At 38.5% G+C, this 19,534-nt stretch overlaps 1 protein-coding gene across 1 annotated transcript; it reads left to right on the top strand.

Annotated features, from left to right (window-relative positions):
* The first annotated feature begins 3,626 nt into the window (after positions 1-3,626).
* Positions 3,627-18,136, top strand: LOC114460771 (NLR family CARD domain-containing protein 3-like). Its single transcript, XM_028442657.1, has 9 exons — positions 3,627-3,634; positions 4,258-4,349; positions 7,186-7,220; positions 8,744-8,942; positions 9,145-10,942; positions 11,020-11,193; positions 11,301-11,453; positions 17,341-17,387; positions 17,510-18,136. Exons 1-9 carry the CDS (start codon positions 3,627-3,629, stop codon positions 18,040-18,042), a joined length of 3,039 nt encoding a protein of 1,012 aa, XP_028298458.1. The 3' UTR covers positions 18,043-18,136.
* The last annotated feature ends 1,398 nt before the right edge of the window (positions 18,137-19,534 follow it).

Here is a 19,534-nt window from a genome sequence, read left to right as displayed (position 1 = left end):
TAGAGAATCTTTATTCATCCCACAGTGGGGAACCAGTATAGAATAGGAATAAAACAGGATAACATTATAAACATCTGAAATATTAAGGATAAGTCCACTCTTTGTGCCTAAAAATCTTACCTGAGGTATAGACTATAAAAACTATTATTTATACACTTAAGTAGTGTTGTGGTGGTCAAGACCGGTCTTGGTCTTGAAACCAAATTTTAAAGGTCTTGGTCTTGTCTCGGACTCTGAAGCATTTTGACTCGGTCTTGTCTCGGACTCGGGATTTTCCGTCAAGGCCGTTCAAGATCAGCACTAATTCCTGCTATTTTTAAACTTTTTTATAATGTGATAATAACACGGAGAAGAACGGGATAAAACAATCCTTTAATCATTATTTAATCCACCCTGTATAATGACCACAACCTTCCTTAATGTGACTGAGTGACGTGTGTGACACACTCATACGTGTGTGGCTACGGTGTCAGTTTGGACCGCGGAGCGCAAGAGAAATATGAACTAATCACCGGTAAAAATCCCAGTAAAACTCCAGAAAACAATCACCAGTAATAAATATTATCTCCCTGATAAAGACAGTAGCTCTAATAACTGGTAAAATGATAAACTGGTGATATTACAGCCTGTGAAGGCTGGATAGGGGACGCACTTACTCTGCTTCTGGGTCCTAGTGCCAGCCGAGTGGTGAAGCCTGTTTCGTTTACCGTGTTTACTGAGGTCCGTGTGTGTTTAATAAGTCCGTGTGTGTCCGTGTGAAAGTCTGCATGTTAATGCCTCTGTCCATCCACTCTTTTCATTATATCCATGTCTTTTAAGGCTTTATTACATAATGTCGGCTGTAGTCCGGGCCGCCGCCATCTTGGTTTATGTGGTCACCAGCGCGTCATCGCCGCAGAGTTGCACTAGCCCAAAATGACTTAAATAACTGTAAAGAGGTCTTATATTAGTCTATTTTCTTTTTAAAGTGGTGTTTTTTTGTGTCTTTAGACTCCAATTACATGTATGTATATAATATGTTCCTCACAATATAAACAGGTTCACAATATAATTGTTTTTTATAGTTTCTGTTTCCACTGTATCCAGAATAATAATAATAATTCTCAACAAGAACAATTGATTAATTTGTTACATGACTTTTCCAGGGTTTGAGTTTGTTTTATTTAGTTTCACATCTACCTGTAGCTCTATGTTTTTTACACTGCTGACAACTTGTTTGTAGTTTTATTTCAGAAAGTTTCACTTTTACAGTTACAGTTGGAAACCTTTGTTAATTGAATATTCTAGTTACATTACAGCAACCAAATTAAACTCTATCAACTAAGTGAATTAATAAAATAACCTGTGTAAAGGCTTTTTCAAACTAAAAAATTATCTTGTGAACTCTGTGACCTGTTAAACCTGAACAACTGAAAGAATCAGAATCAAGAATCATTATTTCTTGGCAGAAATTTAACTGTCGAACCTTGTCATAATTTTATTTATTTACATATTTTTTTAAATTTTAAAAAAAAATGTTTATGGTCTTGGTCTTGACTCGGTCTCGGCTCCCGGTAGTCTCGGCCTTGGTCTCGGTGCATTCTGGTCTCGGGCAAGTCTTGTCTCGGATAGTGTGGTCTTGAACACAACACTATCGTTCAGCATAAGTTACCATGGTGATTTAGCTCTGTAAAACATTAGCATGCTTCGTAGTCCAGCACACACTGATTCAATCCTTGAAGTTAGCGTTAGATAAGAGGTAATCTAGATTAGTAACATACCTCCTAAAACTTGGTCAATGATCAATAAAAAATCATTTTGTGGAGGTAAATATTCCTGGGGTCAGATTGACCCCAAGGGTAAAATGTGTTGGTGATATTTAAGGATAATAGGAGGTTAAGAATGTGTGAACAGACTTTTTTTAGTAGATTCTGACCAAAGCTATAAATGAAATCAAGGATCAACAAACAAACAAACATCCTGAACAAAGACTCACTTATTGATACGTGAACAATAATAATGTATAACATGTGAAATGTGTGACTTTTTAAAGAGAGCTGAGGGTCAAACTTCTCTAAAATCTCTGTGTGATTCTGTGTTGTCACACAGAGGAAAAATGAGAGATATGCCTTTTTAGTTGCAATAATGAGTTGATTTATTAACAGGTAAATCAAGGAGGACAAAAGAATACAACCTGAGTTGGTGTCAGAAAGTTTGTCCTAAACACATGAGTTCTACATCATGATTATATACCAGGTAGACATCCTTCGATTTGTGGACCTTTCCCCAGAGTCATAAATGAATCATGATTAGGTTCTATCAGTGACAAGTCAATGAATACAAAACCTGCTTATATCACATCTAGATACATGTGAGAAGTGCAAACATTTGTGGTTTCAGGTATTATAAAAGGCGTTAGATAAAGTGTTTTTCAACCATTGCCTTGGACTCTGAAAGATCATAAAACACAGTGCTACTCAATGTGAACCTTTGTGATTATTTAAACACAGAATATAATTTTAATAACAGAATGACAGCTGCATTACATCATCACATGATGTCACACTATTTCACTTTAAACACACACAGCCATCGGCCTTTTAGCACAACTATTGTGTGTGTTCACTGACGCTTCCTAAACGTGCACAGACCCAGGTGTAGTGCTGCTCCTGGGGGGTCCTCAGGTTGGATAGGGGGGTCATTAGCCCCAGCTTCAGCATGTGACCGTATCCCTCTATGACCCATAGAGATGTTGTAATAAATCATCAGAGGTTGATCAATCATTTCTAATCATTGTAACACTCACCAATGGAGGCTCAGACAGCAGCTGGATGTGCACTGGGATGGCTTTAGTGCACGTTGTCTGTCGCTCCAACATTTACAATCACAGCATTAATCTGGTTCTAAATCCAAACCCTACTGGTGAAAAGAACTGTTCATATATATGAATTCATGCTGTTTTAAGCAATTTCTAACTTTTCAACTTTTTCAACCCATTATCTAATGCTAACGCTTGGATAATGTGTACACTATGTTTTTGCTAATGCTAAGCTAATGTTATGTTAGTGCTAATGCTAGGCTATTGCTAATTCTAGCCTATTGCTAGGCTAATAATAATGCTAAGTTAACGCTAATGCTAAGCTAATGCAGTGCCAGCACCTGCATCCTCACTTGCATTTTCTTCAAGAAATGCAAATATTCTAGTTTTTATTTTTTAGTTGTGAATAGAGTTGCCACCCATCCCTTAAAATACGGAATCGTACCTTATTTGACCATTAAATGGTGCGTCCCGTACTGAGCCAAAACAAAATGCTGTTTGTTCCGTATTTGCATAAATCATCAGAACACTAAAGATGTCCGTCAGATTGTTACACACTAAGTAAAACACAGGAAATGCCAAGACCAGCCACATCGTGGTGGTGGGATCTACGTAGGACCCCTGCTCTCTGTGGTGTGTCCTGTGTACATGTGTGGAAGTGTGTGTGTGGTGCTTTCAGGGACTGTTGGAGAGTAGAGAGACGACACACACACCAGAGCTGCTCTAACCCTAAAAATGTCCAACTTTAGAGAGTTTTCAGTGTCCCACGGTCAAACAGCTTCAAGAAAACAACACTGTAGATATGAACAATCATCATCATCTCCTGAGGATGATACAGTAGACACATCATGGTTGGACTGATTCAATAAACTACTGGGATTTGATTTTATGTTTAGGATGTGGAGGTCAAAGGTCAAAATTGGAACGATTCCGTGTTTTATGGGACGGGTGGCAACCCTAGTTAGCATCACAGCGTGTAGCATTTAGCGTTAGCATCACAGTGTGTAGCATTTAGCGTTAGCATCACAGCGTGTAGCCTCTAGCATTATCATCACAGCGTGTAGCATTTAGCGTTAGCATCACAGTGTATAGCACTAACTCTCATCCAGTCAGTGTGCTGTTAAACTTCAGAGCTCCAGATATTTGTTGTGAAACTCAGAGCTTTGACATCTTTTATCTTCTCTAATGTGTGTTTACACTCTTTACCATGATACTCAGGTAGCGCTGTCTGTCTCACACTCATATCTTCAGCTCATCATCTCATGACGTGGAGATGGATCAGGACACGGTGAAGGAACAACATGAGATCCAGACTGAAGATCAGAGGTGAGACCACGTCAGAGCTCAGCACTCTCACCTCTGTACATCAGTGTTACACTGTGTGTGTGTGTGTGTGTGTGTGTGTGTGTGTGTGTGTGTGTGTGTGTGTGTGTGTGTGTGTGTGTGTGTGTGTGTTCAAGGACCAGGAATAAGCTCACATCTGGACCTGGACCCAGCTGTGTGTCCTTTAGAAGTGACCAGTCCATGGACATACGTATGAACTTCAAAGGAGGTCCATCTACTGACCCACAGTGAGTCCACATAAAGAAGGTTGCTGGTTGTCTTCCTGATGGTCCAGGGGCCTCATTTATTGATCCGTTCATAGAACTGGTTCTAAATACGTTCAGACCAATGAAATGCAGAATGTGCACCAGTACAAAAAGAATCAGTATTTATGAAGCGTGTGGACAGAGGTCGTACACACAGCAGTGTTGATTAATCCCACCTGTTCTAAAGCTAGCACACGTTCAGGCTCATTTGCATTTATTGTTTTTTTTCTCCATATTTCATGACTTTTCTTAATTTGATAGAATATATTAAACATAAGATGATCATGATGATATTTATTCATTGTGATGAACACATATTACACACATTGGTGTAATACGTGTGTGTGTGTGTGTGTGACTTTACATCTCCACACCTACAGAGTTGATACATGACATTGTAAAGTAAAACTGATATTTCATTTTTTCATTTTCAAACATGTGAAACCCCTCACACACAAAAAACAACCACAAAAACAATAAAACCATAAAGTCAAAAATAAATAAATAAAAACTCTGTTAAAAGAGGAGTGAAACTTTATAGTGAATAACTCCATAGGAATGTGTATGAACTGTGTATGAATGATGGTGGTGGTCAGAGGGGCCGTAGGCACCAAATGGTAGCCACACTTCTGTCAGTCTGCCCCAGGGCACCTGTGGCTATAATGTGGCTCACCACCACTAGTATGACTGGTGTGAATGAATAATTGTTTCTGTTCACGCTTTGAGTTTTTATTATTAATAGTATATATATTACAAAAAATAAATAGAAATAAGTAAATAAGTATGTCTATGAGAGAAGGGGGGGAGTGTCACCAACATCAATCACTATGGTTCATTGTGTGAGAGTTATGAATGTTCACCACACATTAGAAAAGATTTAGATGAAATATTTTCCAGATCCACTAACTGTAAAAGTGAAAGTTTGACCTGATGGTGGCGCTGCAGTAAAGGTCAAAGGTCATATCATCACCACAACCAATAGGTTCATACTCTAGTGCTCATTAATGTTGTCAGTAAATTAGAGAACATTTGAATGAGAACTATTCCAGATAAATTAATTATAATGTGAAAGTTTGACCTAATGGTGGCGCTAGAGAACAGGTCAATGTTTCATTATCAAGGTTTATTATTTATGGATTCAACAAATAAACAAAGTGTCTGACACTAAGGCCATATGCTACTAATCTAAATTATTATATCCTGGATTAAGCTCTGTTAGCTTTAACTAACCAAACACTCCCTGTCAGAGAGAAGCTGTCTTATGGAGGTCGATAACAACACGCTAATTATAGCCAAGTGTTTTCAGTCTGGGTACGTGCACATTCACATGAAAGGGGTGGAGCTTGCAGCGTCTGACCAATCACTACAATGGAGAAAACTGGCAGAGCTTTACAGGAGGAAGAGCTTATCATCTTATACTTGCTGTATGAAAGGGGATTATTTTTATAAATACAATCTGATTGATTGATTGATTGATTGATTAATTGATTGATTATATAGATATCATTCATTTATATCCATGATGACAGCGAAGAGCAACAGTAGTGCTGCGCACCAGGAAGCGGAGCTTTTATACTCCCTCAGATCTGATCCACAGGTCAGGTGTTGCTGAAGTTTAAAATGATGAATGATTAAAATTCATAATTCAGACTAAAAACAACACTGTTGTTACAGAAAAGGCAGGAGTGAAAGAACCCAGACAGGAATCTGCTGATTAATGTGTAAAAGTGAGAGATTATTTATATTAATCAATTAGATGGAATATCACATTTAATGGATTAATATCATAAATAATCTCTTGTTTTTACGCATTCACAGAGTCAGCTGATAAAGACTGTCTAGATCAGTATGTGTGGACGAGTGAAGTCATGTATTAATTAATTAAATGAATATATGACTTCACCCGTCTTTGCATACTATCTGTCATACTGACTATAGATCAGTCTATCAGATATAAATCTATATGTTTACTAAATGATGTCATCAGTAAATGAAAGGATTGCATCAATGTCTAAATATTCTCTCTCCTGTCAGCGTCAGATCAGATCCACACAGTGACGTGTTCACACATCACCTTTTATTGGACAGCTCGCTTTCTAAAAGATCTGATTGGTCAGGAGGCGGGACTTTATTACTTGCTAAGATCCTAGCCAGAGAAAAACCTGGTGCTGGCTAGCCATTCAGCATAAGTTACCATGGTGATTTAGCTCTGTAAGACTTTAGCGAGCTTAGTATTCCAGCACACACTGATTTAATCCTGGAAGTTAGCATTATATAAGAGGTAATCTAGATTACTAACACACGCCCTAAAACTTTGTCAATGATTTTCTGAAAATCATTTTGTGGAGGTAAATATTCCTGGGGTCAGATTGACCCCAAGGGTAAAATGTGTTGGTGATATTTGAGAATAATAGGAGGTTAAGAATGTGTGAACAAACTTTTTCCAGTGGATTCTGACCAAAGCTATAAATGTGCTTCAGTGTGGTGATAAAGCGCTATATAAAAAAAAAAAAAATCAAATCAAAATCAAGGATCAACAAACAAACAAACATCCTGAACAAAGACTCACTTATTGATACGTGAACAATAATCATGTTTAAAATGTGAAATGTGTGACTTTTTAAAGAGAGCTGAGGGTCAAACGTCTCTAAAATCTCTGTGTAATTCTGTGTTGTTTGAATGGCAGCAGCATTACATCATCACATGACGATGTCACACTATTTCACTTTAAACACACAGCCATCGGCCTTTTAGCACAACTATTGTGTGTGTTTACTGACGCTTCCTAAACGTGCACAGACCCAGGTGTAGTGCTGCTCCTGGGGGGTCCTCAGGTTGGTTAGGGGGGTCATTAGCACCATCTTCAGTACGTAACCGTATCCCTCTATGACCCATAGAGATGTTGTAATAAATCATCAGAGGTTGATCAATCATTTCTAATCATTGTAACACTCACCAATGGAGGCTCAGACAGCAGCTGGATGTGCACTGGGATGGCTTTAGTGCACGTTGTCTGTCGCTCCAACATTTACAATCACAGCATTAATCAGTCACTATGTTTTGGGGGAGGAGCCACAGATCAGCTGCATCTTTAGACGTTCTCCTGCAGAGAGCACAGCTCTCCAAATCCTCCAATAGTTGACGATAAGACATGTCAGCACATTCTAAGTGATCTTTTCAGCTTGTCCTGTCAACGCTGTGTTTATAACCTGTTACACCATTTACTCACACCATGTACTATATTATTATTAATAACTTTATTAATTAGAGCAAACAGAACACATGAGATTTGACATTGATAAACACTCATAGACTCTGTGTTCTATCTGTAGTTTCACTGTATGGGGCCATTATTGTAACACTATTTGTGCGCATAATACAATCCGTGTGTCTGTACCTTGTTCTGTGTGTGTAGAATATTAACGACCCACAGTGAGTCCACATAACGAAGATTGTTTGTTGTCTTCCTGATGATCTGGGTTCTTCACACACTCAGCTCTGTATGTGTTTGAACCAGAACCAAGCCCAGACTAAGTGGACCAGGACCTGAACCCGAACCCAGCTGTGTGTCCTTTAGAAGTAACAAGTCCATGTCCAGACACATTGTATTCAAAGGTGGTCCATCTACTAACCCACGTTGAGTGAACAAATAATAAGGGTGCTTGTTGTCTTCCTGATAGTCCAGTTTCTTCACACTCGACACTGATGAAGCACCAGTAAACATGACTCAGCACTTTTGATGGATTATGTTTGTTATATGAAGTGGTGTTGATGTAAATCTCAGCAAACAGTGGAAGGTGAAAGAGAAAAGGCTTTGTAGGAATGGTCTCCAGTGTGTAGGTGAGTCTTAGACAGTATGTGATCTTCAGATTTATGAAGGATTGAAGACAAATAAAGCCTCAGTCCAACAGACTTGTTCTCCTGTTCAGTGGAAACATGCTGAGATGTTCCACACATGAGCTGAGTTCCAAAGGCTGCTCCACACTCACTGCACTGTGGCTCTGCAGGACATCACCCACTGTTACTGATGTTCACATGATGTTAGCAGAGCTTCCTGTGCTTTCCTCCAGCTGCTCCTCAGCATGTCTGAGTGTCTGTGTCTTCTCCACAGCAGCTTGGAGGGTGTGGATGGTTCCTCTGGAGCTGAGCCTGACTCCATCTTTACGGTGTGTACGTCTACAAAGACACTAAACCTGTGTCAGCATGTGATCAAACCACTGTACACGCACGCACGCACGCACGCACACACACACACACACACACACACACACACACACACACACACACAGACACACACACAGATGATTGGAGCAGACCTTCACTCATCACCTTTAATGTGTTTGTGTTCCAGCTGCTGGAGGACAACATCATCAGCTTTGTTAAGGCTGAACTCAAACACATGCAGAAGATTGTGGATGGAGATGAACCAGAGTGCTCAGAGAGTCAGATGGAGGGGGAAGATGAGGAGCAGAGGAGGAGCAGGGAGGCCTTTCTGAACATCACACTGTATTTCCTGAAGAGGATGAAGCAGGAGGAGCTGGCTGAGCGTCTGCAGAGCAGTAAGAGCATGTGAACATCTTCACTGTGAGGAACATCACATGAAGGACACAAAGCTGGCTTTTCTTTTTTAAAGCATGATTCAATCAGTCACATTTAATCTGAGGAACCATCCAGACTGAGAACATCACACACTTTGATCTCCAATATTCAAACCTGCTCTGACTTCTCCACTATAACATTAAGTTTGTCTTCATTCAGGAACAAAAGCTCCTCGATACAAACGTGAGCTGAAGTCCAAGCTGAAGAAGAAGTTCCAGTGTGTGTCTGAGGGCGTGGCTAAAGCAGGAAGTCCAACCCTCCTGAAGGAGATCTTCACAGAGCTCTACATCACAGAGGGAGGGGGTGGAGAGGTCAACCAGGAACACGAGGTCATACAAATAGAAACAGCATCCAGGAGATCAGACACAGCAGAAAGAGCCATCACACTAGAAGAGCTCTTTAAAGCTCCTCCTGGAAGACCTCGACCAATCAGGACAGTGATGACAAAGGGCGTGGCTGGCATTGGGAAAACACTCTTAACACACAAGTTCACTGTAGACTGGGCTGAAGACAAAGCCCAGCAGGAGGTCCACTTCACATTCCCACTGACCTTCAGAGAGCTGAACGTGCTGAGGGGGAGGAGCTTCAGCTTGGTGGGACTTATTGATCACTTCTTCTCTGGAAGCAAAGAAGCAGGAATCTGCAGCTTCCAGGACTTCCTGGTTTTGTTCATCTTGGATGGTCTGGATGAGTGTCGGCTTCCTCTGGACTTCCTCAGCACTCAGACCCTGACTGATGTCTCAGAGTCCACCTCAGTCGAGGTTCTGCTGATAAACCTCATCAGAGGAGAACTGCTTCCATCAGCTCGCCTCTGGATAACCACACGGCCTGCAGCAGCCAATCAGGTCCCTCCTGAGTGTGTGGACATGGTGACAGAGGTCAGAGGGTTTACGGACCCTCAGAAGGAGGAGTACTTCAGGAGGAGGTCCACAGATAAGGAGCAGGTCAGCAGGATCATGTCCCACATCAGTACGTGTCGTAGCCTCCACATCATATGCCACATCCCGCTCTTCTGCTGGATCACTGCTACAGTTCTGGAGAACGTGTTGAAGAGCAGAGAGAAGGGAGAGCTGCCCAGGACTCTGACTCAGATCTACAGCTACTATGTGGTCCTTCAGAACAAAGTCAAGATGGTGAAGTTTGACGGAGGAGCTGCCACAGATCAACACTGGAGTCCACAGAGCAGGAAGATGATGGAGTCTCTGGGAAAACTGGCTTTTGAGCAGCTGCAGAAAGGAAAGCTGATCTTCTATGAGAGTGACCTGACAGAGTGTGGCATGGACCTCAGAACAGCCTCAGTGTGCTCAGGAGTGTTCACACAGGTCTTCAGAGAGGAGAGCAGCCTGTACCAGGACAAGGTGTTCACCTTCATCCACCTGAGCCTTCAGGAGTTTCTGGCTGCTCTTCATGTCCATCAGACCTTCATCAGCTCTAAAGTCAATCTGCTGGAACATAAACCACAAGAAGAGCCTTCCCATAGTGTAGGTCAGCCTGACTTTAACCTTCTCCATCAGAGTGCTGTGGACGAGGCCTTACGGAGTCCAAATGGACACTTGGACTTGTTCCTCCGCTTCCTGCTGGGTCTTTCACTGCCGACCAATCAGAGGCTCCTACAAGGCCTGCTGACACAGACAGGAAGTGACTCACAGACCAATCAAAGAACAGTTAAATACATCAAGAAGAAGCTGAGTGAGAGTTTGTCCACAGAGAGAAGCATCAACCTGTTCCACTGTCTGAATGAAGTGAATGATCACTCTCTGCTGGAGGAGATCCAACGGTCCATGAATTCAGGACGTCTCTCCACAGAGAAACTGTCTCCTGCTCAGTGGTCAGCTCTGGTCTTCATCTTACTGTCATCACAAGAACATCTGGATGTCTTTGACCTGAAGAGATTCTCTCCTTCAGAGGAAGCTTTTCTGAAGCTGCTCCCAGTGATCAAAGCCTCCAAGAAAGTTAAGTATGTGACTTTAGAAGAACATGTCTTTAATTCTCTCACATACAAACATCTGTAAGGTTTCTCTGATTCTTCATAAGGTTGAGTTCCTGTGGTCTCTCAGAGAGAAGCTGTGCAGCTCTGTCCTCAGTCCTCAGCTCTCAGTCCTCCAGTGTGAAACATCTGGACCTGAGTAACAATGATCTGCAGGATTCAGGAGTGAAGCTGCTGTGTGAAGGACTGAAGAGTCCTCACTGTAAACTGGACTCTCTCAGGTCAGTGGATCACATGTTCCATCAACATTGTCCTGTTGATGGAACATCAACATCACATCATGGAACATCACTTGTTTCCTGAGTTGTGGATGTTTTTTTGAATCCAGTCTGTCAGGTTGTGTCATCACAGAGGTGGGCGGGGCTTCTCTGGCAGCAGCTTTGAGCTCCAACTCCTCCAGTGTGAGAGAGCTGGACCTGAGCTACAACCATCCAGGAGACTCAGCAGTGAAGCTGCTCTCTCAGAGACTGAACACTCTGAGGTGAGACACATCACAGCAGCTCATCACATGTTCACATCAATCCCCATCACATGTGTGACAGAGAGCTGTATCAGAGGAATGTGATGAAGGTGTGAGAGGTGGGACACTAAAGGAGGAGGACTGGGACAGGTTAGAGGGATGAAGGACAGAGATAAGAAGGTAGTGAGGAGTGAGGAGAGGCTGATGGAGAACTATGAGGAGCTGATGAAGGAATGAGAGAGATCAGAGGAGGTGGAACCAATCAGTGAGGATTGTGTTCATTGTGTTCAGGGGAGTGGTGGCCTAGTGGTAGGGGAGTGGTGGCCTAGTGGTTAAGGACGCTGGGCTTGTAATCGGAGGGTTGCCGGTTCAAGCCTCACCTGGGCCGTCACTGTGGCATGCTGAGCAAGTCCCTTAACCCTGAACTGCCAATGGCCAATTAAAGGCGAAAGCCCCGATTTAATCTTTAATCTTAATAAGAATATAAATATATCTTATGAAATTATATTTTAATTATTACTCTGACACAAGTTATCAAGTCAAAAAATTAGAGATGAACTGAAATGTAAATGACTCGTCCAAAACCAAAATAAACATTTCCAGCTCTGAATATTACTAACCACTAAAAGTAAAACATTGCAATTGTATAAATTATTACCAATGTTTCAAATAATCAATCAATTAAAGGTTAGTTAGGGGAAATTAAGATCTTTTGTGCTCTGAAAAAGGAACAAAGAATATCCATCATGTGTAGCAGCTGTAAACCTGTAAAAACTTTGACCAATGAAAAAGTAAGTTTTTTTTTATTTATAAACCAATCACGTATCTCTGTCTCCCTGCTCGTTCTCCATCCCTCGCGTGCACGAGCCCACACTCAAAGTGCGTCATTGGTGACAGACTTAAAACAGTTTTTAGTCACGTTTAACATACAGTATATAATGATAAAGTTTAGTGTTTACTTACTGCTGAATGAGACGTCGTAGTTTCTACACAATACAAGTGATGAGCTAAGATCCACGTCTGCAGCAGCTGTGCTAATGCATGTGAGTGAGACGGAGCACAGAGGGGAGGGGGGTAAGCTACATTCAAAATCATGCTAGCTTTAGAAAATCACCTACCCTGCTTTTAAAATATGAAAATATTTATTTAGCACTGACATTCCAACAATGCGTAATATAAAATAAAATAATGAAATGTTTAACTTGACCCACTCATACAATTATTAAAACAGAAATATGTATGTTTTTAAAACGTTTTAAATTTATTTCAAACTGTAGACTTATGTTATAAATATCATTGTTTAACAATTGTTAGAGTTTTTGAGCTAACTCTGGTGTTCAGTACCTGAGATTTCATACAGAGAGACGAAGTCAGAGGTTTTGCTGAATCAATCAATCAGTTTATTAAAGACGAACAGAAAATGAATCAACAAGTCAATAGAAGAACAGACACTCATCTAAAACACAGCTGTGGTCCTCAGGGTCTGCTCACTCCCTGGGCCCCAAACATAGATTTATCAGTGTTTTTATATATTTAGAAATCAAATGATCAGCTCCTTGTAATTAGTTAAAGATGTCATTTACTGGTGATTTAAAGCAATACAAATTATGTTTAAGATTTATTTATTTATTCATTATTATTGATCATTTAGGGGTCTATGGTGTCTGTTTATGTGATATATTTAAGTATATAGAACATGAGTTGTTTAACATATATTAAGTTTAATTTTAAAATATAATTATTCTTATTTGTTAATGATTTATACTTTGTGCATTTTGGATCAAACTGACATTTTATTGTTAATCTGATTGTCTTGTTTATATCTGATTTGTCTCTATGTTTACATACATGGTTGTGTTGTTTTTAGATTTAGATTAAGTTGAAATCAGATGTTCTGAAACTGTTTGTCCTTGTTCTGAAAATGACAGCTAACAAGTTGACCTGAATATATTTTATGAATAGTTTTCTTGAGTATAAAGATATATAATTATAGTATTACACACAAAAAGAAACCATGAATAATAATCCATTCTAACATTCCCTCTCTTCACACTGTTTAACAGTGTGACTATAAAAAATTATGAATAAGACAAAATATTTAATTCAGACTATGTTTTAATATGTTATAATTACGTTATTTGGAAATTATAATATCAGGTACTTAAAGTAAGCTTGTTAATTTATTTTATTTTTCCTTCAATTTTATTTCAAGTTATATTCCTATTTTGTTTATCATTGTTAGAGTGGGCCAAAAACTTTTATTTAACTTTATTACATTTATTTGGATTTACTGTTAGACTATGTTTTAATATAAGAAAAAAGTTATAAGTAGAACAGAACAGAATACAAACATGATTTGTGTTTAAATTGAATATACATAGTAAACTTGAAATTAACCACTTATATTTATCTGTACAAACAATAACTGAATACATGATCATCAAAATCAATCTTATAAAACATCACATGATTACAAAAGGTGTTGTAAGAATTATTCAATACAGATTTTATAATTTCTTTATTACATACAACCACATAGTGAGGTGAGTCTATGATTGCTATGTAGTGTATGTGTATTTTATTTTAATATCACTTCTCTTTCCATGTGAATGTGAAAACCCACAGCAGGAACCTTAACTGATTGATTGATTGATTCTTATTTCTTAGTGAGGAAAAATACATTCACGGTCCTGCCTGCCCACAGCGACCAATCAGGAAATGACTTTCAGAAATTAATATCAATCTTTATAAAGTTTATATGGAAGCTTTTGAAGCACAAACAACAAAAAATTGATTATGATTTTTTAAAATATTTCAAGTTATAATTTCTATCTAATTCTATCCATGTCTACATATGTATTTATCTATCTGAGGGTATAAATACACATAAGGGTTTTAGTTGTGAGATTTTTAGAACATAAAGAGAGGATAATGACAATATTCTACACAGTTGTAACATAATATTCAAACTGACAGAGATTATTAAAGAAGTGAATAAAAAAGTAAGAAAATAACCCAAAGAACTGTAAAGTAAATCAAATCATTAGAATAAAACAGTAATTAGAACAAAACAGAAATGTAACCAGGTGTTATGTTAATTTATGCCTCTACTAATATTTATATAGATTACAAGGGAACAGATTTGTGATTGTATTTATGTCTTTATTATCTCTCTAAAGAGTCCTAGTTAAATCTATAGACCACGTACCATGTACAGTTCAGCCCCCCCACCTTTGATTAGACGTTTTAGGTGGTGAGGTTGTTTTTATAACCTCAGGTGATCAGCCACTGTTCTGCATTCTGGGCCAGGGTCTATACAGTATATATGATTCCTCAATATATGAAATAATGTTATCCATGTCTGTTATTAAGATCATTTGTTCATTTACCTTTTAACTCAAAAATATGACTTTTATTCAAGCTACAACTGTAAAGTGTTGTGGAGTGTTACATTGTGTATGTACTGTATGTGTGTATGTATATATGTGTACAAACAGCTATCCTTCTATCACATGATCACTCACTCAAAGACACGCCCTGGTACATTTTTCACTCACAACACGTTTCTCTCAGTTATACATAAAGTGTCATCATCCATCAATCAATCACTCTATGACGCACAAAACAATGTTATTTTTATATTCTTTCTGTATCAGTTGTGAACAAGTTGTGTTGTGTGTTATCTAATGTTCTTTCTACCAGTTCACTGCAGTTCACACAAGATATAGTTTCATAATCATTCATTTCATTCATGTCAAAAAGAGGAGAAATTCATTTCTGGTTTATCTATTAAAGCTGTTTTAATTTAATATATGTTGATTTGGACATTTCTGATTTAAGATCAGAAAAACATTTGTTTGATGTATGTTTTGTTTCTATTTTTATTATTATTAAATAATGTAATAATGTGAAAGTTGTGACTTTTTAGGACATTAGTGATTTTAAATGAAATATTCAAAATCAAACTAAAACATAAATATTGTTGTGGTTCCTATTTTTTTCTTAGTCTTTATATATTTTAGGTTTAAAAATAAAATAATTACTGGTTTATGGAGGAGATGTTTTTATGTGAAACATTTCAAATCTAACTTTGAAACAAAGGCTGAACTTTTATTAAAAAGTTTCTTAACCAAAATGTATTTTAGTTTATTTTCCTAATTTGATATTACAATTTAAGTTTTTTAGTTTGTTCAATAATTAGTATTTTATCTTATTTCATTAATGTATTAGTTTTTTAATTAAACATGAGACAAATTACAGAATTATTATCGTTATCTATAAAACCTTATGGGATTGAACATATAGTTTTGATTTAATGATTTTAAACTGATGTGTTTCATGTTAACATACACCAACATATTTTAGCAGCATCAGCATTATTGTTTTCTGTGACGTGTCCTTCAGTCTTTACTTGTTTTATCAGGAGGGAATGATTAGAACACTTTAGTTTAGTCTTTTCCCAGCAGCAGAGTTTTTTCAGAGTGTTTCCTTTTGAGGGAGAGTTCATTCTGTATTTGTCCATAGTATCCATAGCAACGGTCATCTACCAATCACTAACAGCCACTGGTAGATGACATGTCCAGATCAGTCAGATCAGATTATTTATAATTATTCTTATTTCATATTATTATTATTATTATTATTATTATTATTATTATTATTATTATTATTATTATTATTATTATTATTATTATTATTATTTCGATGTCATGTTTTTGTAGGAAACAGTTTATTCTTTCTTCTGAGTTTAACATAATCAAAACTATCTGGATGGAGCCATTTTGAGTCTATAAGTTTTTATAATGTGTGTTTGGCTATTTTCAAAAAACAAAGTTGTCCTGATTTTTTATTTTATTTTATTATTACCCAAGAGGTTTTTGGTAAATTATCATTATAACAAAAGTATTTTGTGTTGTCATATTTGGTGCCTTTGGAGATCAACTTATTTATTTATTTATTGACTTATTTAAGTATTTGTTTACTTATTTCTTTATTGAATTCATTCATTTTTATATTTATTTGTGTCTCAGTCTTCATTTATTCATTTAATTCATTTTTAGTCTATTCTAGTTGTAGAAGTTAAAATAGTAAAATATATTTAAACTAAAGTATTTTATAATTATTATTTCTAGTGTTAATTATTTGTGTAAAGTTGTTCAGCTAATGTTCAAATCTATGTTTCTTTTTATTTTATTTTTTTCATGTGTGTGTTTATGTGTAGATATATATGTATAGGTGTATATGTATTTTATCAATCTCTATTTATCATTTATATATGGGTGTGTAATTATATGTGTTAGTGTATATATATGTACATTTATGTGAATGTTGTGAATGTTGAAGTTTTAGATACAAAGTCATAAATATATTTTATCAAGATTATTGTTATTATTTATTAAAGAGAAGTGTTGAGAGGTTAGTAAATTATACTCCTGTGAATATGTATTGATGTCTTATGTTTAATTTTCCTTTTTATTATGTTTTTGAAATAATCACTATATACAGTCAATCAATAGGTTTGTTTATTCATTTATTTATCATTGTAATGTATTAGAATTCATAAGACAAATGTATTTCTAAAGGGAGAATTATGATTTAGTGTGTGATATTATCCACATTCAAAAACTAAAAAGAATAAAAATATGTACGACTACCAAACTTATTTAAACTGCAAAGGACCAAATAGTGTAAATATACATATATATAATAGTGTATAGTTAAGATCAGAGGAGGTGGAACCAATCAGTGAGGATGAAGAGAGGAACACTTTGAAGGAGATGAAGAAGATGAAGCTGTTGAAGACAAACCAGTAGAAACATGGAGAGCTTGATGGAGATGGCATCAGGTTTCTGAGCAGCACTTTGGACTCTTTAGGTGTGTAAATCACTGCCTGTGTTTGCTCCTGCAGGGCGGACCATGGAGGAGAGCAGAGGATCAAAGCTGGTGTGAGGAAGTGTAAGTGTGTGTGTGTGTTCATTCAAAGTGTCCTCATGAAGCTCTGAGTGAATGAACATGTCAGTGATACAGAGAGAATGAAGCATCACATGATCAACTGTTGTTTCTTTGTGTCTCATCAGATTTCTGTCACATTCACCTCGACACAAACTCCATCAACAGAAACCTCAGACTGTCTGACAACAACAGGATGGTGACATTTGTGAAGGAGGAGGAGCTTTATCCTGATCATCAGGACAGATTTGATTACTACAGTCAGGTTCTGTGTAGTACTGGTCTGACTGGTCGCTGTTACTGGGAGGTGGAGAGGAATGAAGATGTTTATATAGCAGTGAGTTACAGAGGAATCAGTAGGAAAGGAAACAGTTATGATTGTTGGTTTGGATTTAATAATCAGTCCTGGAGTCTGAGATGTTACAGTGGTTTTTACGACTTCATACACAATAAGATAGACACACCTACCTCCTGTCGCTGTGGTTCCTCTGGTAGAGTAGGAGTGTATGTGGACTGTCCTGATGGACGTCTGTCCTTCTATGAAGTCTCCTCTGACTCTATGACACTCATCCACACCGTCTGTACCTCCTTCACTGACACTCTGTATCCTGGGTTTGGGTTTTGGTCCTATGGTTCCTCAGTGTCTCTGAGTCCTCTGTGAGACAGACAGACACACACAGACAGACAGACACAGATAGACAGACAGACAGACACAGCTACACAGACAGACAGACACTAAGACAAAGAGGCAGACACACTGACAGACAAACAGAAAGACAGGCAGACGGACACACTGACAAGCAGACACACACAGCTACAGACAAACAGACACACAGGTAGGCAGACACGCAGACAAACACACACACACACACACATACACACAGAAAGACAGACACACAGCTACACAGACAGACAGACACACTGACAGACAAACAGACAGACACACAGACAGACAGACACTTAGACAGACACACAGAGAGACAGACACATAGACTGACAGACAGACAGACATGCAGACAGACAGACAGACAGACAGACAGACAGACAGACAGACACTAAGACAAAGAGACAGACACACTGGCAGACAAACAGACAGACAGACATGCAGACAGACAGGCAGACAAACACACACACACACATAGACAGACAAACAGACACACTGACAAACAGACACACACAGCTACACAGACACAGACACACTGACAGACGGACAGACACAGCTACACAGACAGACACGCAGACAAACACACACACACACCTACAGACAAACAGACACACAGGTAGGCAGACACGCAGACAAACACACACACATACACACACACCTACAGACATTCAGACACACAGACAGACAGACATACACACAGGCAGGCAAACAGACGGACAGACAGACAAACACAGCTACACAGACAGACAGACAGACACACACACACACCTACAGACAGACAGACAGACATACCTACAGACAGACAGACAGACACACAGCTACACAAACAGACAGACAGACACGCAGACAAACACACACACACACCTACAGACAGTCAAACACACAGACAGACAGACACACAGGCAGGCAGACAGACAGACACACACACACACACACACACACACACACACACACACACACACACACACAGACAGACAGACTCTTAGACAAACAGACACACAGACAGACATACACGCAGACAGACAGACAGAAGGCAACATAGACAGACACACACACAGAAAGACAGACACACAGAGACAGGCAGGCAGAAACATAGACAGACAAACAGACAGACAGGCAGACAGACACAGACAATTAGACAGACAAACAGACAGGCAGACACACACATACACAGAAAGACACACACACACACATACACAGATAGACAGACACACCAACAGACAGACAGACACAGCTACACAGACAGACACACACACAGCTACACAGACAGACAGACACACCGACAGACACACACAGCTACACAGACAGACAGACAGACACAGCCACACAGACAGACAAACACACAGACAAACAGACAGACACACCGACAGAAAGACACACACAGCTACACAGACAGATACACAGACAAACAGACACACTTACAGACAGACATACAGCTATACAGACAGACAGACACACTGACAGACAGACACACACAGCTACACAGACA

This window comes from Gouania willdenowi, unplaced genomic scaffold (genome assembly GCF_900634775.1).
Source record: "Gouania willdenowi unplaced genomic scaffold, fGouWil2.1 scaffold_63_arrow_ctg1, whole genome shotgun sequence".
Lineage (NCBI taxonomy): Eukaryota > Metazoa > Chordata > Actinopteri > Blenniiformes > Gobiesocidae > Gouania > Gouania willdenowi.
This window is presented reverse-complemented; position numbering and strand designations above follow the sequence as displayed.